Below are 24,794 nucleotides of genomic sequence, written 5' to 3' on the forward strand. Positions count from 1 at the left end.
ATGACTAAGAAAACCTTAATGTCTTTTAAGTACTGTATTTCTATTTCACTCTCACCTGGTTGGCGAAATGAAACACCTTAATGGTCGGGCGTCTTTAATGGTGTTGTGTATCTCCTAGTCAAACTGTCCATAAAAAATAACTATCATGTTGTTTCACTGCTGCATGATGACTACAAACATTTCTATTTTGGATTAATGAGTTAATGATAATGCATAAATTCAGGCTGATCATATTCAGTCAATGTAGTATTTAAAGAGGGCTACCTCCAGGGTCATGTCTAGCGCTTTATTTTAAAATAAAAGTGTTTAGGACTTACATGCATCACACTATTGATAAAATCCACATAACTAGATTGTACTAGATTTTAATTCTAACATAGTTTGAAATCAACACTTTTGACACTCAGCAGCTGCGTCTTGCTGCTAGGTCATCCTAAATTACAGACGTATAGACTCCAGAGGGCTAAAAGCCCACTTTCTTCTGATTGGCTGTCCTCTGGAAGCATGATGAGGGGGAAGCACACGATGCTTGTAAGCTGAAATACTGGTAATTGTTTGCCAGAGTGTGCTAGGTGACCATAGTCTGAAGCCAGGATTTATATGTAAATGCTGTATTATGACTTGAAAAATGTAACATAAAAATTTTAAGTTGTGACATTATGAGCCTGATTCACCAACATAGGGTGAATTTTGGGTTAAATAAAAAGGACTGAGGGTATTTACAAAAAGAGTGCAGTAAGAGGTGGGAACTTTTTGCCACTGACCCCGGTGCATACGTATTTCCTTTGTCAAGGCACAAAGTATGGCGCAGTATCGGGAAGATAATGTTTAAATCAAGTGCAAAAATGTATTTACTGTTTGTTACACACAGTTCGCTGCCAGTTACACCGATCTTTAACGCCAACAAATTCATGCCTTACTTTTTGAGCTTGTTAATGAAACGGCTTGCACTGGGTGTTTAGGAAACAGCACAACTTTAGTGAATGACCCGTGAGACTAGAGCTCTTTAAAGTAATGTATCGTCAGATCAGAAAAAGTAAAAATGATGAAGACAGAATTTACACAATCAATGAATGACTCATAATAAAAAAATAAAAATAAAAAAAAAACATGCAGATCCCCGAAAGCCACACTGAGCCATTGCTGTAAAAACAAAACAAAACAATGAAAACATCATTTCAATGTCTGTACAAAACATTTATTTGAAATAGACATAAAAACAGCTTTGATGTATTTGCATCATTCATATCTGAAATCCACGACGAGCAAACAATAACTAAGGAGACATGGCTTAATGGAAATCATGAACAGAATGGTTTTTTATACAAGGAAGTTTTGTGAACAGCTTAGGAATTGCAATGAAATATGTAAAACCACAGAAATATTACAAAAACATGATTTGTCTTAGTAAACAGAACATCCACTGAAGCCTATTCACTGCTATACAACACCAGGAAAGGCTGAGGGGGATTAAAAAAAGAACTAAAATGTTATCAGGTGAAAAAACTGGATCCAAATGGAGCATGAAAAGGGCGTACAGGGTCCCTAGAAATTGATGCAGGCTGTATTTTCATTGTCTTTCAGTAGATGGCAGTGCCAGCACTGTAGCATCATTCTTTAGCAACAATATATAACTCTGTAACTCTTTTCTTTATACATGAGGAACTGCAGAAAAATGGGCGAAACAAAATCTAGTTAAAAAATTTTTTTTATCCTCAATAACTTCATACGTCACTATATTCATTTTAGTCTGTTAATATAGTTGCATATATACATATATATAGTTTGTGAGACTTCTATGCTCTCTACACATATACATGCGAGAAAATTGGGGGGGAGGAGTCTTCTTTTTGAAACCAGAAAAGGTTTCCTTCATCTTGTGAGACAAAACAATCCGTACCTGCACCCTGCGTCACTGCTGATATGAAGGGACTATTTGGTCAGTCGGCTCACTTTGAAAAGACGCATTCAGCGTTGGGCATCACGGACGCTTCGACAACGTGCCCAACGCGGTCTCGGTGGAAGAAATGGCACCGAATCACTGACACGCCCGCAGCCGAACGGATTCTAAGAAAACACTACGAGCTGAAACTACAACCTGAAACATTTGTTTTCAGTCCTTTTGCCCTGGTGCTACAAACCCCGACAGCACTAATACTGCGTGTGTATTCCAGGGGTCACTTTGGCAATGGCATTAAACAACAAGAGATAACTATTTATTTATTACAATAAATATATCAATAAATAAAATGACCTTTTGAAATTCTCCAAGTTACAAGGACACACTTTTTTTTTTACTAAGCTACTCGTCGTCGTCCCAGCAGAAAGAGCTGGTGAAACTCCTTCTTCAGCGTTATGTGTGAGTAGTAACACCGAACAGGACTGAATGACGAGGAAGGCCATTTGTGATGTGACCAGGTCGTAGAAAACAATAACAAAAAGACACCTAAGTAAATGTAGGTATTCAAACAGCGCAGCAAAGGTCAAGCTTGTGATTAGTAAGGATGCAAGTTAACCTTTGTTATAACAAACGGAGGCTATCTTCCAATCATTAGTCGGAAAAGTGTTCATGGACTAATATACAGAAGTTGAAATCAGCACAACTGACAGAGCGTGACTTTTTTGCTTTAAATCCTACATGTGCCTGAGGTCAGTGCATCGATACGGCACAGTATTTGTGACATAGCTAATGCCACTCCTACAAACCAGTGTATATATCCTTGTCTCGCGCTAGTGTGTTAGCATCCGGGCGGATGACCAACACAAAGCCAGAAACGTCTTAGCTTTCAGTACTTGGCTACGCTTCTCTACAGCTTAAACCATGCAGCCGCAGCGCCTGCGGAAGATGACAACTTCATGTTCTTGTGCTCTTTTTAAAAAAAAGAAAAAATTTAAATTGTTACACCAGGCTTTTTGTTTCCATGGTTACGCTTCAGCATTTGGCAAGAGGTTAGCATCCTCAGACCGTTCATCAAAACAGCTTGACTTTCCCCTTTTTTGCTTTTATCTTTTTTGTCTTGTTTTTTTTTTTTTTTTTTAAACTACTGGCTTTTGAATACGTGGCCGATCAGCCACAAAAGAGGTAAGCCTGTTCATGAGACACAACGTCCACTGGCAGTGTCTGTGTGCTGTCTTTTTGTATTAAGTACTTTGTGTTTACTTCATTTGAAGTCCCCGCTGCTTTTCAGGGCGTGTCTGCGTGTTTGTAGTAGCCCCTTCGGAGGGCTTCGGAGGCGATGCTCTCGGCTGAACGTCGCTGGTCCATAGTCAGCAAAGTGTTTAGCAGGTCGTTGATGTCGGCTCGGAGTCCCTGCCTCTGCATCCAGTTCTTCAGCAGTTCATACACTTTATCGCTGGAAGTGCCGCTCTCCGCAAGCCGAATGTGGTTGTCACTGACTCCAATCATTCTGAAGAACTTGTTGTGGATCCGCACGTCCAAGTACTCGTCGAACAAATCGAAGCTCTTCCTCAGGGATTTTTCAGAACCTTTTGGGGGAAAAAAAACCAAACAAAACACACAGATGAGACAGGGAAGAATTTCGACTGTGAAAACAGAAAGCCACAACGTGTAAAATGCATGTGCATCTTGTTATTTTACAGACTGCTCCTAACAGACTGTGAACACTAGCGTGCAAATCATAACAGTATAGACATTGTTCCAACAAAAGGAACAAGCAGCAAGTTTCAATACATTTTCTGTCAGGGGAGGCATGTATAATACTATTAACAGAGGATCAAACAAATCAGTTAAGCCGTGTCCTCTTTAATTCACCATGAGAACAAAACAACAGTAAAAAAGGCTGCATGTTCCGAAGCCCTAGAGGCTCAGATATGGCCTGACTATCATGAGATTATAAATCTATCAAGCAGCAAAGATGAGCTCTGGAGGAGATTTTGTGACTTCCCTTTGGATTGCCATGAACAGCATTAAACTGTACTGTTTTTATGTAAAGCTGTCTGGCTCTTAGGGTAAATCAAGTGGGGAAAAAAAAGTACTGCAGAGGGTCATCAACACAGCCCAGAAGATCACTGGCTGCTCTCTGCCCAGTCTGGAGGCCATTGCAAACTCTCGGTACCTCAGCAGAGCTGGCAATATCATCAAGGACCACTCTCACCCCAGTAATCAACTGTTTGAACTATTACCGTCAGGCCGACGGTAATAGTTCATATAAAACCAGGACAAACAGATTCAGGGATAGCTTCTTTCCCAGAGCTATCACTGTAGTAAATAAGCACAAAACAATTGAACCTGCTTAACTATACCATACTTGCCATTGTCACTATATTATGCTGCTATTCATACTATCATTATATTAATGCTGCTATCCTGTATATATCGTACTTATTATTGTCTGAGTACTTCGGTTGTTTTATTGAACTTTTTATACTTACATTTATATTTATTATTGCATTTTGCACCAAGGGAGTGGCACTCCAATTTCGTTGTACTTTGTACAATGACAATAAAGGCTATTCAAATTCAAAAGAGCTCTGTGAAAATGTTTCTTAAAGTGGACACCCCCCTTCCCCCCTCCACACACACAAGACTCTGTGTGAATCTTACCTTGTAGTGGCACCAGTCGACATCGCAGAGGATCATCCTGCAACACGAGACAAAATAGAAAGTTTAAGGCGTGATGAAAATTTTAAAATACAGTGTGACCCATTTGAGCTCATTCTGACTCTACTCCTCACCAGATCTGCAGGCAGCTGTCTGAAGGTAGCGGGGCTCTGGTGTGGGGTGTTGGAAACCGCCGTGGGAAGGGCTGACAGGCTAGTTTGAGAGGAACTAGTGGTGTTGGGCAAGCTGTCCCCTAATCCTCGGTCTTCATCTTCGAGGGGCGGGGAGGCCTTGGTCATCCCAGCCTGGGTCTCCTGCAGGAGCGGCCTTGAGTCTGGACGGGACTCCTCGCCTTCTAGACCCGCGTTTTGATCATTCTGTCGCTCCTCTGCTGTGGCTCCACTCTCATCCTGAGCAGGAAAAAGGAAATGTATAGAAAACGTGAACACAACAATGGTATATGTTGTCCAAACAGTGTAATAAATGGACAGAGTTGAAGATTGACGCATCAAAGTTTTGATTAGTGGATGAAAAGCTCGACTGGTATTTAACTCCAATAAATGCTTTAAATCTCATTTCACTGACAGACACAGGGTGTACTATCGTATTATCAAATCTCCTTACATGAGGCGTGCCTCAGGGGTCCATGCTTGGCCAACACGTTCTCACTCCCAAAGCGTAACATTTTACGCTAGGTGACAAATCGTCAACATATTACGTTTTCGGCTACCCACAACGTTCCTAAATGACGACCTCGGAAAAAAGAGGAAATATGAGAACCGTCTGGACTCCATCTACACGTTTTCACTCTTTTTCTTCAAATCGCTTAGAAACACGTTATTTAACATCATTATAGTCCTGGATGAGGTCAGGAATAAGGTTATGGTCAGGGCTAGGGATAAGGTCAGGTTTACGGCTGGAATACAGGGCTGGAACGTCTATTACCGCGGGAGCGTCATTGCACTGGATTCCAGACATGACCCACCGCGTACCATAAGAACGCCGAAGGTCTCCTTTCGCGTTCCTCAGGAACGCCGCGGGACGTGACAAAACGTCGACATGTTACGCCTCGGGAGTGAGAACGGGCTGGCTTGGCCCAGGCTTTATCATGCCATAATACTAATAATAATGACTCATTTTACTTTTCCATGAGTGTGTTCTGTAGATAGATTTCACAGGCAGAATTAAGCCCCCCCCCCCCCCCAAATCTTTGATAAGTTTTGTGAAGTAAAAATCTGCTAATGTGAAACACTTGTGAATCTTGTTATGAAAACATATAAAACAGTGTTAAACCATTTCTCTCTTTTTTCTTCACTGACTTTAAGACACAATTCATGCTTTTATTTTATGTCTATTTGATTACTTTATTGTTGTCATTTTTCAGGTGTCAGCCTGTCTTTACGTTCTTGACTGGAAATGGTCCAAATCACCCCCTCGCACTCTTAACAGGCACTTATAAGAGAGATCAACTACGTTAGCTTTTCCTTGTTGGCTCCCATTCAGTTTTAGAATTGATTTCAATATTTGTTTTTAAGTCACTGAGTGGAGTGGCACCACTTTAACTCCCTGATCTTGTAACCTGCTCTATTCATGCGAGATCACTGAGGTACACTGAGCAGATCCATCTGCTTTTTCTTCCTTCAGCAGCACAGCACTTTGTTCAATGTCCATTTGAAATGGTTTGAATTAAACATGTAAAATAACAACAAACAACTTACAATGGGAATCTTGACAATTTCACTGGACTCGCACTGGAGCTTCAAGCCTATTTTGGAAGCAGGAAAATAGCATTAGGAACACATCTGATGAGCAAAACATTAACTGCAGACGCACATTACTTGATATCAACTCACATGGTATTTCACATGAACGCTGCTTGAAAATGAACCACCACAGAGCCAGTGCGATAATGATGATGATAACGATGGCCAGGAAAATGCACAGAGGTACAACTGAAAGAAACAACAACAAATGCCACGAACACAAAAAATGTAATTTAAGCAATGATAGCTAAAAAACTTTCAGCAGCAGAATCTGAAACTGATAGTGAAACTTACCGATGCTCGCCGGAGGATCCAACGTGGGCGAAAGGGACGGAGTGATTCGTGTGGGGGACAGAGGGCGTTTTCGGCACACTGTGTTAGAAAACGGTGTGCACTTTTTTACCTCCTCCTCATGAGGTTTACACCTGCAGTTTTGAAGCACAGAAACATTTTAAGTAACAGTAAAACAGAGTCCCAAATTTTGACTGTAGGGTAAACGCAGACGCAAAAACAATCCAGAATAATTTCAGGAAACAGGTAAGTGACACTCACTTGACACAGCGCTTGCAGACTTCGCAGGCCTGGTCCGGAACACAGAAGGTATTCGGTTTGCACTGGCACTTAGTGTCTGCAGTTGTGGTGCAGGAAGCAATTTCCTCCTGATCTGTGGACAGTTAGGAAAGTTGTGAGACAAAGAGGCTTCTGTAGCACCTTTCAGAACAAAGTCAAAAAGTGCCTAACAGGACACGATGGGAAATAAACAGCTAAAAAAAAACAATTAAAAAAAGAAATTCAAGACATGGCATCATGTCTGCTTTTATTTAGCAAAGCTCAACTCTGAATGTTGCAAACTGCGTAAACAGCTACAGACTTTAACAAGTGAACTTCTAAAAAAACGTATTCCCACGACCATCAGCATGCATTACATGATGGAACAAATAGAAGACCTTCAACTAATTGGTTGGACACTGGCAATTATGTGGCAATCTTTTGCAAAGAAAAAAAAAAGATATGTTAGATAATTAGGTTACTAATTTTATCTCCCTCTGAGACATATTTTGCTTCACTTTAACGGGATAATAAGGAACGGAGAATCTGCCACGGTTCATTTCTTAAAATGAGACCTAAATAGATGGTAGCCCTGGCCTTTAGGATACGATCAAAATTAATAATAATTAATAGCCAGCGGTCCAACTCCACAGGATGCCCTTTCATATAAAATCTCATGTTCATGCTTGCCAATTAAAGAAAAATGGCTTTGTTAGGTTGGTTTGCAAAATGTGTGCACATTGTCTTTCACACTAACCTTCCTATCGTTTTATACAGGCGATTAAGCTCATTCTATAGCAAGCTATGGATATTTTAAAGAGTTTTATAGAACTAAGTAAGGACGATTTTTTTTCGTATTCACTGCATATTTTAATGTGATCCAAATAAAGGCGACTTTCCCACAGGTGACAACTGCCACCTTCATCAGGTCACTGATGATGTTTCTGCTGGTGCATTTAGTTGCAGTTATTTAAATCACAGAATACTAAACAATCGTGACTAATCTAAGCTGGAGTTGAAATGGCACAATTATTTTCTGTTTGCTTCAACACTGCCCATAGAGGCAAATGTGCGTTCTGCCGTAAGTGTTAATGATGATCAGTGTAAAGATCATAATGATCTCCATGTGATTAGGCAAGAAAAAAAAATTACCTTACCCTGATGCAAGACTGCACTCATTTCCCATTTCATTAGTAATAACTTAGTAGTACTATTATTGTACGATCTACTGTACAATATTAAGCGCCTTGAGGCGACTACTGTCGTGATTTGGCGCTATATAAATAAAACTGAATTTCATTGAATTACTAGTTTGGACCCTCTTTTGCTTTCAGAACTGACTTAATTCTTCATGGCATCGATTTAAGAAGGCGCTGGAAAGATTTCTCTGAGATTTTGGTCCATGTTGACATGACTGCATCACACAGTTACTGCAGAAACCCCTGTTTAATGATTGTATGAGTCCTTGTTTGAGCTACCCTTGCTTTCCTATCAGCTCGATGTAATCTGACAATGCAGGTTTGCATTGGGATTTTTTTTGGGGGGGGGGGGGGGGGGCGTACTAGAGATGGTTGAGCGGGAAAATCACAGCAGATCAGCAGTTTCTGAAATACTCCAATCGGCTTTGTCTGGCAGTAACAACCATGACATGTTTAAAGTCACACAGATTTCATTTTTTCCCCCATTTAGATGCTCACTTTGACCTTCAACAGGTCTTATTGACCGCGTCTACATGCCTAAATGCACCAAGTTGCTGTCGTCGATGAGTCGATGGCTCAATGCAACAACTTGGATTGTAGCCTGTTTGCTTCACGTATTTTTTTCCATTTATGCAAGACAAGTTGGAAAAGTAAAGCTGTCAGTCGAGGTTTGGATTTCCAAACCAACAAACAGCTTTTTTGTATTTTAAGCATTTCTCTGATTAGAGTCTGAACACAAACAGGCTGCTATTTTAGTTTAGTACATCTACTCTTACTTATTCCAAGTATGTGGGACAACAGGCTTCACTGTTATTATATTAATGACATGTAACAATCAAAATTAAATTACAATTTTCCAATACAGAGCGACACGGGTTCTGTTTCATTCCTTTCTAAAGGCAGGGCACGAAAAAGACACTGGTAGGATATCATTTGCTGCACGCTTGTTAAACACTAAACCCCACGGCACACTAGAAGCTTTGATTCTGGCAGAGCACACAAATATTTAAAAGGGATTAACTGTGAAATTATGTAGCATAAAAAGAACTATCAAAGATTTTTACGGTCTTAACCTTTTCCTGTTAAAGAAGAGAAGTTTTAAAATGAGTTGAAATACAAAAGCAGCTTAAAATGGTGAAAATTTATCTGTGTTTCTTGTCGGAGTGAAGTGTCATAATTGCACAAAGAGTGACACAACTATCAGCATTGGGCTTGGCTGTGAAAGCCCAACTGCACAACCAAAACAAGGTATTAAAAAGCCTGTCTATTGCCACTTTACCAAAATTGACTTTGTTGCACTTTAAACAAGTTGGTGATGGGGATTTTATCTGATATTACACTTTATATGTGGCTGACAACAGAGCATTAGGGCTGCCACGATTAGTCGACTAGTCACGATTACGTCGACTATTAAAATCGCTGACGACTAATTTAATAGTCGACGTGTCGTTTGAAGCTTTATAAGATCCCAAAAGACGCAGGAATAATAGCAGGATTTAAGAGTGTAATAACGGACTGAAACAGAAGATGGCAGCACTGCATGTACAAGGATGCCAGCTGCCATTAAACCCCCGAAGAAGAAGCTGTGTCCCAGAATTCATAGCGCGGCCCAGAGCAGTTGGCAACAATGGCGCACCTAGTTAGTTTTAATATTACTCTTATTATTCTTTTTGGGTCACAAAATAAAGTTTAACATATTTTCAGACGAGAATGTAGCTGTGTAAACCTCAAATATCTGCTCAGTTTATCAAGACACCACATATTTTCAAAAGCGCTCCGACGTTTTCAGAGACGTCTGTTACCCACTAGCTCGATAGTTAGCCAGGGTTCAAGGCTCACTAGAGCCGGTGAGAACACCGGACACCCGGCAAATCGTCTTTCGCTAATCAGATTAAACATGTAATATAAGTCACTTAGATAACTTAAAAATGTTATTGTTTGGCTTTTTTTTTTTGTATTTTATTTGTTCTTGAGTAAATCAGTTTGGCTGAGATTAAAGTTATAGTTTTTACACAGCTGAATAAACCTCAAACAGACAACTGATTATCAGAAGTGTGAGATGCTCGAGAATATACTCCGGTGTCCTGTTATATTTTAGATAGCAAGGAGCAGACGAGACTGAGTTTATTAAACTCCACCGAAACAATCTGCAGATTTCATTAAACTTTAATAAACTATCAGCTTGTCTTTATTTTTAGTTAGCACATACCTTAAACACTTCAAGCTGTAAGCTAATGATAGTTATATAAGAGCAGATGCTGCTGGTGCAGTAAGCTGTACGTTTTACATCCAATAGATGCATGATCTGATTAGTCGACTAATGGCAAAAATAATCGGTGACTAGTCGACTATCAAAATAATCGTTTGTGGCAGCCTTACATAGCAGTCGCTGTTGCTGTGGCTAATTTTTACATACAACAATGGTGTTGTAGTACCTCGGCATAGTGACAGATCATCACATACAAAGGAGATACGAGGAGATATTCCAAGCCTAAAATAGACCAAGAGGCTGGTGATTTCTCGATTTTGGTTAATTCATTAAACTGGTAACCATTTGTGTGAGTCTGCGCCACAAAGTCAGATAGAGACATGGGTCCAAACTGACTATTAAAAGCTTACCCTACAAAGGGAAGGGTCAAGGACACACGGTCAATTTGCTATAAATTATAAAACGGTGCAAAAATGTGGCCATTTAAGCCATTTTTTGCCTGTAGAGGATGCTTGGCCCTATAAAAAAGTTTGATAACCCCTGATTTAAATGATTGCATAACATCTTTTACTTGTGCGATAACTTTTACAGACAAAAAACCAAACTGCGGCCTCCGCTCCAAGCAACTTAAGTTCCATCTTACTCCATAAATGATTCACTGAACCAACAGCAGTCTTGTCAATATGAAATATTTTCCGACCAGCAAGTTCTAAAGCGTTCCAGATAACACTGCAGTTCATTTTAAGTAAAAGTAGTCCAACAATAGGCATCTTTTAAAAATTTCATTCACATTTCCTTTGGCGTGTTCCTTTTAATTGTTACATGGTCATAAATAAGTTAAAACTAGAGCAAAACAAACCCATCCACACCCACACATATTAAAAAAACTCTCCTAAAACCGCAATGAATGAGCACAAAGCACATCCTATGTAACAGAAGTCTCTTTTCTGCAGCTCCTGCCTTTCATTGGACACAAAGACAGCAGTGTGGGAGACAATGAGATGCAGCCACACCCAGCTCAGTCAGGTAAGACAGACACACAGGCAAATCTCCTGAGACGTGGAACACACTCACATTCAGCCCACGAAAACAAAAACAACAAAGACACGCCCTGCCACTTGGTGTAACATCATAAGATCACATTGTCATGAGTGGCTCTGAAAGGCGGGGGCGCAGACAAAAAGGTATTAAATTTCCTAAAATGATATATCCGACCAACTGGATTACAGAACACTCGACTTTTATGTTTGTTTTAAGGTTAAAAAAAAAAAGCCTTCTGTATTTATTTATAACCTCAGATTTATTGTCAGTACTCAGATTTGACTATTCCATTTCCTGGTACCCGACCTGACGTCATGACTGTGTGCAGCTGCTGATAAACATGTCTTAGATAAGCGGATAAACGGTCAAGCAAATGATTAGTAAAACGTCTCAGTCAATAATAGTTGAGTATTTTGTGATATTTACAGGTACATACAGACATATATATGCCCGTGTTGGTGTTGTTCCTATACCATCATAATAATGTTGGCCCAGGATCAATATTGTAGTTGACCAATAACATTGTCTAAGCATTCAGTATTATAATACTGCAATTAATATTATGAAATTTTTACAATATGTAAAACATCTATGTGGGAAAACAGTGTAGACCAAAAAAACCAATCTATATACAAAGTATACTTATAGTCTATATACAAGTAATGACCTCACTATTGATTTATCAGGGGAGGAGAGTCTCATTACCTGAGCGGCAGTGAGTACACGGCAAGCAGCGGAACATCCCATTGTTGTGCTCTGTGTGGGTCTGTCCATGTTCACATGGAAGACAGATCCCGAGTTCTAGGTCTCTTTCACAGGGCTGATGCACATATGTTCCTGCAAATAAAGGAGAAAAACATCACATAACTAGCCCAAAACATAAACGCTTTGCACGCCCATATAAACAGCATATTTAATATGTGAATGCCAACTTTTAGTGGCGCACTGCGTTTCCTGCCGACGTCAGAGCAGAACAAAGCAACGCGTTAGGTTCATAAAGCTGCAAACCAAAGGAGGCATCGTCTTAGAAAAAAACAAAAAGAGCTTGACCCAAGCCCCAGAGACTGATTATCACTATTTTACATTTCTGCATCATTTTTGCCTGGAATTCGGAGGAGAACAGATTTGCTGAACTGCAGCGAATCAAGTCGATCTCCTTTACTCGCACACTGTCACGCTTTGCAGTTTTAGACTCGATTCATGCACGCTGTGAGTACGACCACTTGATTCTCATGTGTCTTCAGGATTTGTTTGCTGCATGAATGGCAAAAAAACAGCAGGAGGAAAAAAAATCAATTAAAAAAAAGTAAAAAACATCTGTGGTTGGACTTTCTAAGCATCTAGTAAATAAAGCCGTTGTATTGTGCTTAGGTTTAGAGACAGTGCAGTCCGTTTCACCCATACTTAACTGGATCCAAAACTAATTTTTGATTTAAAAAAAAAATCTATTTGCTCGTAAATAAAAGTTTATACTGACAAGAAGAAGCAGAAAGCTATCATTCCACACCATTAAATGGTTACTGTGGCTTTAAAACATGTGGTAACAGCTGAGCAACTGGGATAAAGAGGAGAAAACACAATAATGCATGAGGAAGGAACATCACACATTATTGAACCAAACACAAGCAAGCCGAACAGTGTCAAACAATGACGACCTCTTATTACTATATTAATTAACTGTGAACTGATAATCTATTAACTCTTACTTCAAAGTGGCAGGCAGTGATGATTACATTTGCAGCTTTTTCACAAGTAATCATTTGTGAATCTCTAAGTTCATGTAAAAAAACAAAAACTGGAGTTGATCGAATATTTAAAAAAAAAAAGGCATTTCTTAGAATCCACTGTGGCAAATAAAATAATTCAATCAGTTAGCAGAACCATGCGGTGCTTGTGTCTCAGCTAAACGCTCAGACTTAAAAAGAAACAAAAAAACGACAACAAAAAAAACGGCTTTATTGAATTTTTTTCATAATAAATTAAAAGGATTAGTGCTTTTAAGGACTACAGCTTTAAAAATAACCTCTGCGTCACACCCCGCACATTTCACTTCACGTTTTGCTTCACTCTCATCTGCTGAGACGGAGCGGTTCACACATTCTTTCCAGATCAGGCTGGGGGAATATTTTAAAAACTAGTTTGGGATCAAATTCAGCTTATGGCTTTGACATTTACCTTGAGTTAGAAACAAAAACAAAGAAGACACCATGCCAATCTAAACGTTGGCTACAAACTGCCCTCGTGTCAGTTTGTCTTATGTTTGTATCATTTTTGTAGATATAGTGACACGGGAGTGTAACTCCTCTTATCCGCCTTACCAGCATTGCAATTGAGGCAGCAGAGTCCCTGGTGCAAGTACTGTTCATTCTCCACGCAGGATTTGTGTAGTCGAAGTGTTCGGTTTACGTATGCTTCATTGGACCACTGAGCTGCTGGAGGTTCTGCTGCACGACACACAACCCAGATGAAGAGTGCTGCCACCTTCACCTGCATCGTCAAGGTCTGGGAGACAAACAGGGAGGAAGAAGAAAAGATGAGATTCGGGTTATTTTTGTGCATCCACAGTAGGCCGACTAACCCGCAATCAAACTCATAAGATAAAGGAAAGCAAAGAGGAGAATCTATCTTCATAGGAAACCTTGTGTGAGCAATCTACATCTTAATTTGAACCATCTGATCTCAACATCTGCCGTGGGAAGCAATTAAGGGAGCTGTGCAGCCGGTCAGAACTAGAGGCAACACAAACTCGTGTGTGCAGGATGCAGAGCTACACGTTAACTACATGCAGCGCAACAGGCAGCCAAACTTAATTAGGCCTTGATCTGGTTTTCCTCTAGTTCAAAAAAAGGGAGGGGAAAAAAAGGCAGAGAATCTGCTTCCTCTGCTGTGGATGTAAAAGACAGAGTTTGATAAGGTATCTTAACTAACAGCAGCATGATGCCCATATCAAATGCGGGTTCAGAAATCCATTCATGGGCTGGATAATAACAGGCTTGTATAGGTGGGGTACTGAGAAGAATACAGCCGAAACACTTTAGTGCGGCCCCCGGGCGATGGTGTTTATTCACACGCTTTTCACCGTGTCAACGTGAGAAGGCCCCATTCACTGGCAAACAACGCACTTTAGTGCCTCTACTTCAAATGACCCACATTCTTAAAGCCAGACTCTTTGAATGCCGGGACATGCGACACCGACATGAAGCGCCTCGAATGCAACACGACACCTCGTGGGTAAATGAAAGTCCTAGATTTGGAGGTTTTGTCTTCTCCCGTGTGCACACCCCCACAACCACCCCACCCCGACCTCTGTTAAAGCAGGAGAGAGAATATGGGACAGGCTGGGTGGAAAGGGCTGAGTAGTGAAAGGGGGGGGGGGGGGGGGGGCAGAAACTGTAGACAGCAGGTTGAAGATGGGATGTTCTACAGGGAATAGGCACTCTAAAAAGGACAGTGTGGGAGAATGAGGGGAATAAAAGCTGAGAGCACATAGGCAGAGGTAGAGAAAGAGGAACGGGGAAGAGACCGACTCCTGACGCTAGACTTGACTCTCTGGAGGGCCGCCATGCCTTGTTGTTCAAAGGAACTTTCCTCCCTCTCTCTTTCCCTCTGCCTTTTCCCTTCTTCCTCTCCCTCTGCTCACGTCAGACTTTCCAAAGACGCTGAGAAGCAGACGTGGAGTTACAGACGGCCGGCAGAGCAGTCACAATCACACCATTTACATCTATCCAAACATTCTGGGGAACGGGGGAGGCAGAAGAGAGAGGGAGAGAAAGTGAGAGGGGGGGGGGGGGGAACTAACAGCTTGCATGACACAGGGTGAGTCTTTAGACTTGAATATACTGTGTGTAAGACTGTGGGCTGGGTGGGGATGTGGAGAGACGGAGAAAATCTGTGCACAAGCGCACGCTACAGACAAAAACAGTGGAAAGAAAACAGGAAACTAAAGAAATGAAGGAGCTGCGCTAAAGGTAATCTTATACCCCACAACGCAGGCACAGACTGTGAAGCTGTGCTCGGTATTCAGGAATATCTTTAATAGAGTGTCTTTACAGAGCACAGCCCATTGAAGGGTGCCTCTCTGACAGTAAACATGAACGGACAGTGCTGATATTACATCATTTCCAGGCTTTGTTCGTTTCAAGGCCTGCGATTCCAAACACTCCCAGGTGCAGCCGTTCTCAGTAGCTAACCTGTTATGATCGGCAAGGTTACGACAAGAAAAGATGCAACATTTCTTTTTTTAAACTGTTGACTCTGCCACTTCATTTAATTTCACAGTCCAAACAAATGTCTTGCTTCTTTACCTTGCTTCTTTGTCTTACTGGTCTGATCGCAGTTGCGTAAAACCGAGAAAATAGCTAACTCTTACACTGAAGTAGCTCTAACAAATACATTTATTCACTGATTGTTGCTCAGCAAACCATAAAGGGTTTAAATGACGGAATCAAAAATATAATCTTTTCTCTAAAGTTGGATCTATGGCCCTGCACTGGTGCAATTGTGGGGTTTCAGATAATACAGAAGCTGCTAACATGCACTTACAGTACATGCGCAGTCCCAACAGTGATGGTGCAGTGCGTCAGTCAAATATTGACTGGTTTAAAAGTTAGCTTTACCAGGAAAGGAAACCATAGTGGAGTTCACCATGAGGAGGAAGAAATGAATAAAGGAACATCAAATACCAAAGAAAAGCAGTTTTTAGTGTTTAACACTTTTTTTTAGTCCACACTACAAAGATGTTCTTTGTCTATTATGACTGCTATCTTCTCTGCTGCAAGCTAAAGGACCGGCAACAACACAAACGCATAACTTTCATAGCAACCCAAGTGACAGCAGAAAGCTCCAACGTGCAAACATGGACCTACAGAGCGTTGCACCTACAGGACTACAAGCACAGCACCATGAGTCTTGTGGTATTTCTTGAACACAGCCTTACTTGCACACAAGGAAAAGAAACAAGGCCACACGTCCACACTAATATCCTAAGGCTTCTGAACTACGCTGGCACAAAAGTAGAGCATATACAAACACTATGGGCAGCCACAATGTGGCTTGGTTTAACCTCCACAAACCAAGTGAGGAGGAATAGTGGAGTGACCGTAACCTCAGCGTAGCAAGCCCTCCAAACCCTCCAATTCCTGGAAACACTCCAACTTCAGCAGAAGTGGCCCAGTCCTTCTCTCTCCCCTGCCAAATGAGAGAGCTTGGCTACAGATAATTTGCTAAAACAGTGTCCTATTGTTATACAGTCTGCATGTATGATAAGTTAATACTCTACATGGGTGGATGCAAGTTAAACTAATAAGTAGCAATACAATAATAAGGGACTTTCTGTGCATCGACAACAGGAGCAACACTCCACTTCCTCTAAGCACCCGGGTTCCTCCAAATTGCCTTGGCACAAACTCTGCACATGCCATGTACACTGAGAATGCGTTTGTGACTAAATGACAGGACATCCTTTCAGTTTTGACCCAGGTTATCAATGGGCCATTTAGACGGCTGTGATCACCCTGTATTCCTGAGGAAATTACAGTAAGCCCCTTTATTAAAGAAATAAAGATGGGCAGAAACAGAAAATGCGAGGGTCTCTCTCTCGCCCCGTCTCTCACGCAGACATGCACAATACGTACAAACAAACTAAGATAGCGTCTTCATTTCATATCGGACAGATGATTTCAATCATAGCCAACTGATAAGCAAAGACATCATGCACCTCATTATAGTCCTGCATCCAGAGCAGGACCTGATTTTCCATATCATGCTTTTCTTATTAGAAAATAAATTTCTTTCATCAATTAAGGGACACTACATGCACAAAATACGGCTGACGAGGAAAAGAGTTGAGATTAAAAAGCACAGTTATGTTGTTACTCATAAAACACACACCTTTAACTCAGCCGCCTACACTTTTCTTTGGTGTAGTCTAAAGGAAACCAGTTGTAGTTGTCACTTCATATCACTTCAATCGAAAGTTGTTGTTTTTTTTTTTTACAGTAACTTGCACTGATTTGTTGATCTGCTTTTTCTCCTTAGACTTTGACAGTTAACACCCCCCCCCCCCCCCCCCACACACACACACACACACACCATGGCTGCCTGATGGTTTGAGTAATTCTCAGATCGAGTCTATCGCACTTCTTCCAAGCACTTTGCAACTTGTTCTCTATTGTGTTCTCTACTTGTTCTCCTGTTTGCCATTTATTTCTACTGTCATTCTATTTCTACTTTATTCCTGCACAGTTGGTGTGAAGCACCCACAACTTCGTTGTTCATGTAAAATGACAATAAAAGGTTATTCTATTCGATCTGATAGCAGCCTAATCATCTGATTGGATTATCGACGCTCAGCAGCCGGAGGCTCTGAGCAACTAAGTAAACCAACACTGATTATCAACCACCACTCCTTTATTTCCATGTTGAATGCAGGAATTTACTCATTTCACCCTGACAACGTTTGAGAACCTCAGCACGCGACAGCCGAGGCTCTGCGGCACATCAAAATTGACTCAAACATTAATTTAATTTCATATTTCAACACGTGGCTTCTTCTGCCCTTTACCATCATCCACTACTTAACAAGCCACTCCATTTACCACAAAGAATATGATACCACAAAGATTTATGATGATTCAACTACTTCTGGTTGTTTTTTCCCCAATTTATTCAAATTAAGTGATTAATTTTCCTAGCTCTGTAGTTGGTTTCAATATGACTGCAAAAGAAAAAAACAAACAACTAGAAAAAACCCCCAAAACAATAAAATGGGGTTAAGAGTTCAAGCTAACCAATTCACTGTCTCGTATGTTTTAAACATATTTCTGAAGGAATAATTTATTACAGTGATGACCAAACCGGCCAAAAGATCATATGACAATTTTTGGGGGGATAGAACCACAATTTTCCCCACAGATTTAGCTGAACTCATGAGATCACATGATTAGCTGTGCATAGGGTTGCCTTACTAAAAAGCTTGTCATTTTGGCTCAAGGCTTAAGAGGACAAAGCTCCAGCTAGACTCGGAGCACAACATGGCGCATGTTTCGCCTTGTTGTTCTATATGGTGCGACTGTTGACCTCTTAAGGCTTTTTCTATCTGCTCAATTAACTTTGGAAGGAGTCAAATGTGTGCCAGAGACCTACTTCTGCTTTAGCTTCAGGCTTATTTTTGGCTCCGATTCCTGTCTTAATATTCTGACTGGAAGTGGAGGTCTCTGCATGTAGCTCGTTGCTTGTAGCTTTGTCCGTCAGTTGCCCTGCGATGCACCTCTGCTGCGTCTAGAGCGCTGTCCTTACTGTATGACGAGTTGCACTTTTGTTTAGCTCATGCAGAAGAACTTGAAAAGTGCTTTTATTTAGTTAATGGCGATGAACTCAAAAACATGTGATCTACCAGATCAAGAGATTGTGTAATTCATGATGTCTGGTGTTACTCTGTCATCATGTAGTCATTTAAGAACTGAAATACTGATTTCTTTTGTAATGTCATGAGTATATAATTGATAATTATCACTCAAAATATGTTTAATGTGATTTCATTTCCTAATTTAAGATGAATCTTCACGTATACTCTGTCCTAAATTAAACTTTATTTAATATGTTTTACATGTTACAATAAGGGGTTCTGGGTCTTAATGAAACTGTTTTGTATTGTACAGCTCAAATCCCCCACGACTGACCTTGACATGACAGTGAACGCTCTGTGCTTTACAGATAAATCCTGGCATTGCCTGGAGAAAGGGGGTTGATCATGCACAACTTTCCTTGAGTGATAAATTACGCTGACATTTTGGGTTAGATTATGAAGACAAGTACAGCCCAGCTTCTGTCAGGAGAAATAAGTCTGACACTCGCTGCATGGCTGTAAATAAATTCAAAGTTCAGCCAAGCTCGCACACATTCATCATTATAAAGCTGAATGATAGAAAATAAAGAGAATGGCTCCCGTGTCAGTGCAGTACAGTTAAGAACAAGAAGGCGCTAACAGTTTCAAAACCACATTGTTAGGTCGCATACGCAGTGCACGCACGCACGCACGCACGCACGCACACACACACACACACACACACACATATAATATAGCACACAAGCACACATAGAGTGCATGTGTGGGGAGCGTGTGAAAAGCGGCTGCCCCCTCCTCTCAGGGAGCACAGGAAGCTCGAGACAATACAGAGGCTTCATGCAGGGTTCAGCTCCAAACTGTTCCCTGCACAGCAGCCTGCCTTAGAGCAGGCCCAGCACCCGATTAGACCCACAGCATATCCGCTAGGTTGGATATTTATAACTCAGGGAAGCTGCTGCTCCATAGCACAAATTCTTGAGTTTCCTCAGGAGGTGCACTCCACTGATTAGATGAGGGTGACAGTGTGTCACAAGCAGGTTTGGTGACATTTACCAGGGGAAAAAGAAAAAAAAAAAGGAAAAAGAACGATGATCCGCGATGACGACAGCTGTATTGAATTTCCTGAGAGACTCTTGACCACAAGTTGTCAAAATTACTGATACCCTGACGTTGATGTTTACCGCAAAAGAATGGCTGCATTGTTTTGATGAGTGAAACAAAGTGGGTTGCTGAAAGTTCAAAAGGTTCCACGCAGTTGTAAGCAGGTGCAGCGTGGCGCTTCTTTAGTTTTTCGTTCGAATCATTTTGTTGCCAGGTCGATGTGGTCTCGGTGGTCTGTAAAGGTTGACTGCTCGTACGTGTACTCCACGTCATTGTAACTCATACAGAACGTTACGGACATCCAATTTGAATGTCAATCCACAAATCACATTTGTGTGCTGCCGGGCGATTAACTTGGCCTTTTCAAATCGTGATTAGGCCTGTCACAGGAAAGCTAAGCGGTGAATCACAAGACAACTCCTGCAGGGAGGGAATTAAAAAAAAAGAGAGCAAAGAAAGGATGACTAACAGATTTAAGAATGAGCAGGAATCCATCACCTCGCTTTAAAGACAATCACATTAGCTTCCCTAAAGCTCATCTTTGTGTAAAAGGGAGGGGGGCAGTTTGAAGTGCTGGCGGTTTATTGAGTTCTCTATAAACACACCGCTGCAAAAAATGTAGAATATGTGACTGGTGTAGCGGGTCAAGAAGGACTTAAGTGACCATCAATGGTTGGAATTTGCACCAGATTTATGTCTTTGTAAACAGACTTCCATTTTCTAGACAAAGGTTGAGCTTGTTCCGAGACTCAACACTTTTATTATAATCTGCTCATTCATTCCAGGAGAGCAGGAAATCAGAAGATACAGCACCGCTGCAAAACCTTTTCCTGATCTGGCTTCATGGTATGTCAGGTTTGAAAGGTGCCTTTAGGCCAGGACTGTACTTTTGACTACGTTAATAGATTATTATTGACTATTAAGGAAAGGAAATCATGGAATAATTCAATAATCAAAAGGAATGCTGTCAGCTGATATCAACCTTGATATTGGCTTATCGGCAAACAAATAAAAGAAGTAAAGAAATAGCAACAGAAACATAGTAAACAAACAGAAATAAAAATATGAGTTCGATCAGTCGGGATTTTCTTTAAAAAAAATTAATAAATAATTTTACTCGGGGATTTCTCTGAAATTCAAAAAATAATTACAGTGTAAAAATTTTTTAACACGAGACCAACAGTGGCACTATTAAAAAATAGAATAGTGCACAATGATTCTTTATACTCGGTGGAAGCCGAAAATTGAAAATAGAAGTATAGCAATTTTCGAGCTTTATTTAAACCAGTACAAAACCAAAAGGAATCACTAATCAGTAATACCAAACTGTCCGTCACGCCACAGAAGCTAGGATCAGGGACCATGTGGAGCTGTGGAGCTTACTAATGAAACACTGCGTTTTATTTTGACTGCCTCCGTAGATGACACAGGTTATCCATAATAAAACTTTGTCTCTGTGCATTCATTGGGCCATTACATGTGCTATTCTCAAACAGGCATAACTAAACATCACATGGATATGGTGGCAAATAGCGGCCTGTCTCTGAGCCTGGTTCTGCTGGAGGTTTCGTCCTGTTAAAAAAATTGTTTGTCTTTCCCACCGTCACCAAGTGCGCGCTCGTCTGATTGCTGGGTTTTTCTCTGTATTATCTTAGGGTCTATTGTAGGGATCTGTTGTTGTGATTTCTTGCTATATAAATAAAAATGAACTGTTTTAATGGGCACCTATATCAGGTAAAGTCTAGAAACAGGCTTCTATGTCCACAACAATCCTTCGTAGCACTTTCTGACATGAAAAAAAGTGACTTCCAGTAAAGATTACCTTTTAGCACTCACAATGTGACACAGGGTTAGCCAAAGGAATGTTTTCCATGTATGAAAGATGTAATTAGTAGCTAACATAGCAAACTGAAACTAGATGAGGTTATTCTGTTTATCTTGATAGTGGGGATGTTTGACACGGAGTCAATTATCTCCACTTACTTCAATTCGGGACCATTCAGATGTGAGCGGTGACTCGTCTCTGTTGGTATGCATTACGTGGATAGGCAGCACCTGAACAGGTGGCACTCCCTCCATGAGTCAGCGAGTCCTTTGATAAGACTAGGGTGATTCACCTTAGCAACTGCAGGTCCACACAGGATAATCAATTGACTAACAATAAAACATCCTGGGCTCTCTGAAGAGCCCACACTAAAAGGCACAGACGCCACCTGGTATCAGACACTGAGTTGCGCTGCATTGCATCATTCGGCCTCTCTACAGCTTCTCTAAGCCACAGGCATGGTTATAACTGTTCACATGGTCACCGAGCAGAGCGGCAACAAGCAGTGTCTACAGTATTAGGAACACTAGCGTTGCCGACCACTGCTTGTCCCCAGTGTCATAGTTTGGCCTCCGCTTGTCCCAGATGCCTGTCCTGCCCTTGTCTGTGTAGTCCACAGAGACGGAGAGGACTATTTCCTGTGTGAACCAACACCCAGACACACAGTAAACAATCACAGATAAAAATCTAGTGTACATTTGCATGGGCATGACAATTCTAAGAAGTAAATTGATGCCACTAATATCAGCAAATCTGTATACTCAAGACAGGAAGTTTACTGGACGGCCAGGCACGTACACTCGGGCAATTTGGAGGGGTGGTGTGTGTGTGTGTGTGTAGGGGGGGATTAGAGAGGTGGGGAGGAGGAGATGAGGAGGGGCTGAAGTTTCCTCATAGTCCCTTAGCAACAAGGCCTGCTGGCGAGGCCTCCAGAATGTACTGTGGTTTACAAAAGAGATAAACATTGACTTTGCCACCCGGAGAAGTAAATCGGATTTCAGTAATGGAACACTGCATGACTTAAAACGCAGATCAGACAACTGGGAAAACAAACACTGGAGCTCCAGGCCCATCAGAAGATATTACTTTTAAACAGCTCCATGTACAGTGAGCAGAGCGACAGTGGGCATGTGTGATGAAATGCCACTGACAAACGCCACTACCCTCATCAGCTAAACAAGATGCCAACGCTTGATTTGTTCCGTCATTAGGAACTCATATCATTTTCCACATCTTATCTCGTGTAGCGTTATCCTGGTGTAATCCAGTAAACTGTGACAAAGGAAGTAGATCTCCTCTAATTCAAATGCGTATTTTGCATTAATCAAAGTACTTTTAATGCAGGACAAAGGCTTCCAGTCTGCTCACAGTGCTGGTAGTATAGGCGGCACAGTTGGAAAAAACAACAGGGGAGGAATGAAAAGACGTCTCTGTGAAGGTCTGAGTGGAATAAACTCTAAGAGAGAAATAGCTGAGAGTTGTTATGGACTAACTGATAAGGTGAATTCTTAGCTTTCTGATTACACATTCAGTCATGCTTCTCACATTCTACACAATTTGATTTAAAGCTCGTTTGAGGCAGCAGGCCCACGGCCGCACAGCTCTCATTAATAGCGGCTAGAGGGCCAGCTACATCCGCTGCGACAGACCGAGAGCCGTCATATGCTGAATGTCTGAGGAGTGTGACCGCATGATGTCCAACACAGATGGTGGCTGTAGTGTTGGAAGAGAGAGGGGGGCGAGCGAGTGAATGATCCAGCACATGCACTGAAGAGAGCAAAGACACAAAAACCAAAGTATTTCTGCATTTTCTCCAGAAATAAACACTTTAATAATTAACAACAATAAACACAGTGTTGCTTCCTGTGCCTGGGACAATGCACGGACTTGTTTCATCTTCAAGTTCACAGGCCTGGACGTGATTTCAGCTTCCACGACACTCTTATCTGTGTCGGCTCTTCGCTTTAACTTAATGAGACAGAAGTCTTTTCTTAAAAAATATATACTTTTAGATTATAAACGTTTAGCGGCAGCTTGAATTAAGAGGCTACTTTGGTAAATGATTTTTATAGAAACTATCAAGTTAGGAGCGTCAATGAATCAACAACCCACTGGACACACGCAAATAGAGTGGTAGGCATTCAACAAAGAGCGTATTTAGAAAGCAAGTGTCGTGTTTACTTACATGAAGTTTCCCGACCACCGGATCGAAGTTCATCTCGGGAGCTTCGCGTTGAGAGACAATCCCAGAGAGCTGGAAAGTCGCTTTACAAAACCCAAACTACTCTGAAGTCTTTAAAAAACCCCACACATACAGCGAAAAAGAAAACAGTGACACGAGTTCGACCTACGCTCGCTCCTTCGCCCGGTTTCTTTCATGAGTTTAACTCTTCTTTTTTCTTTTAGTGTTTAAACTTTACGGATTTTTCCTGAGAGAGGAGAAACAGACACGGTCTGAGCACCAGCGAGGAGCTTTTCCTTTTTTTCATGCTTCGAGCACTTCGCGTGACGTCAGACTGCGAGCCAATCACAACCCGTCCCTTAGAATAATAATGAAGGAGGAAATTGCGAAGCTTTGCAAAGCAAAGCAAAACAGCAACATTTTAACGCATTTCACTGCGTTGCTCGCTGAAGATCGTGTGTTGTTACTGGGTGAAGTGTGTAACACTGTTCCATGCAAGCAGAGGGAGTTTCTCAGAAGTCTGCAAATCATCACGCCACGAGACTTTGATCAGCGTGGAGTGGCATCACACTCCAGCTACATTAACCTGGGTATGTAATGTGTAACTCACTAGTAACAACCGGCTAATGTGCAACAAGTTGGAACTCAAGTGAAGAAATGAGTGATCCCAAAGTGTGACACCCTCCATGCGTGCAGAGCACTGAAGTGGACTCGCTCTTATTTCTGATGATTAATCAGAAGGTCTATTAAACCTACAGTTTAACGGTTGTTTACAAAAAGATCAGATGCACTGTCACATGGAAATTTTACTAGTAATTATTTATTTGCACATCATAATAGGATAAGGACTCAACGCTCGGAAAAGTTATGGAACGCTGAAGAAAACATCTGGTGGAATTCCCCCCCAACTAATTAGTAAAATGACTGGGAATAAAAGAGCATACCACAGAGGATGAATCTTTGAGAAGTAAAGCTGGGGAGGGGTTAACCAAAAGACTTGGCCAGCAAATAGTTTATTC

General features: G+C 41.2%; 2 protein-coding genes across 4 annotated transcripts in view; both read right to left on the bottom strand.

Moving 5' to 3' along the window:
- Positions 1–24,794, bottom strand: part of LOC309711500 (uncharacterized protein) — a 208,297-nt gene that overhangs the window by 9,622 nt on the left and 173,881 nt on the right. The window lies entirely within an intron of this gene.
- tnfrsfa (tumor necrosis factor receptor superfamily, member a) lies at positions 1,177–24,072 on the bottom strand. The gene is made up of 10 exons (XM_082538716.1): positions 23,779–24,072; positions 13,641–13,824; positions 12,028–12,159; positions 6,877–6,988; positions 6,619–6,749; positions 6,415–6,513; positions 6,280–6,326; positions 4,696–4,971; positions 4,565–4,601; positions 1,177–3,486 (listed from the first exon to the last, which is right to left on the bottom strand). Exons 1-10 carry the CDS (start codon positions 23,809–23,811, stop codon positions 3,185–3,187), a joined length of 1,353 nt encoding a protein of 450 aa, XP_082394842.1. The 5' UTR covers positions 23,812–24,072; the 3' UTR covers positions 1,177–3,184.

This window comes from Aulonocara stuartgranti (genome assembly GCF_965226115.1).
Source record: "Aulonocara stuartgranti genome assembly, chromosome: 7".
Taxonomy (NCBI): domain Eukaryota; kingdom Metazoa; phylum Chordata; class Actinopteri; order Cichliformes; family Cichlidae; genus Aulonocara; species Aulonocara stuartgranti.

Coding starts and splice junctions, on each gene's coding strand:
- tnfrsfa (XM_082538716.1), bottom strand. CDS start 23,811: ATGAACTTCGATCCGGTGGTCGGGAAACTTCAT. Junction 6,989..12,027: donor GTGTACTCACTGCCGCTCAG/GTAATGAGACTC, acceptor AACTGTCCACAG/ATCAGGAGGAAATTGCTTCC. Junction 4,972..6,279: donor AAATTGTCAAGATTCCCATT/GTAAGTTGTTTG, acceptor TTTCCTGCTCAG/GATGAGAGTGGAGCCACAGC.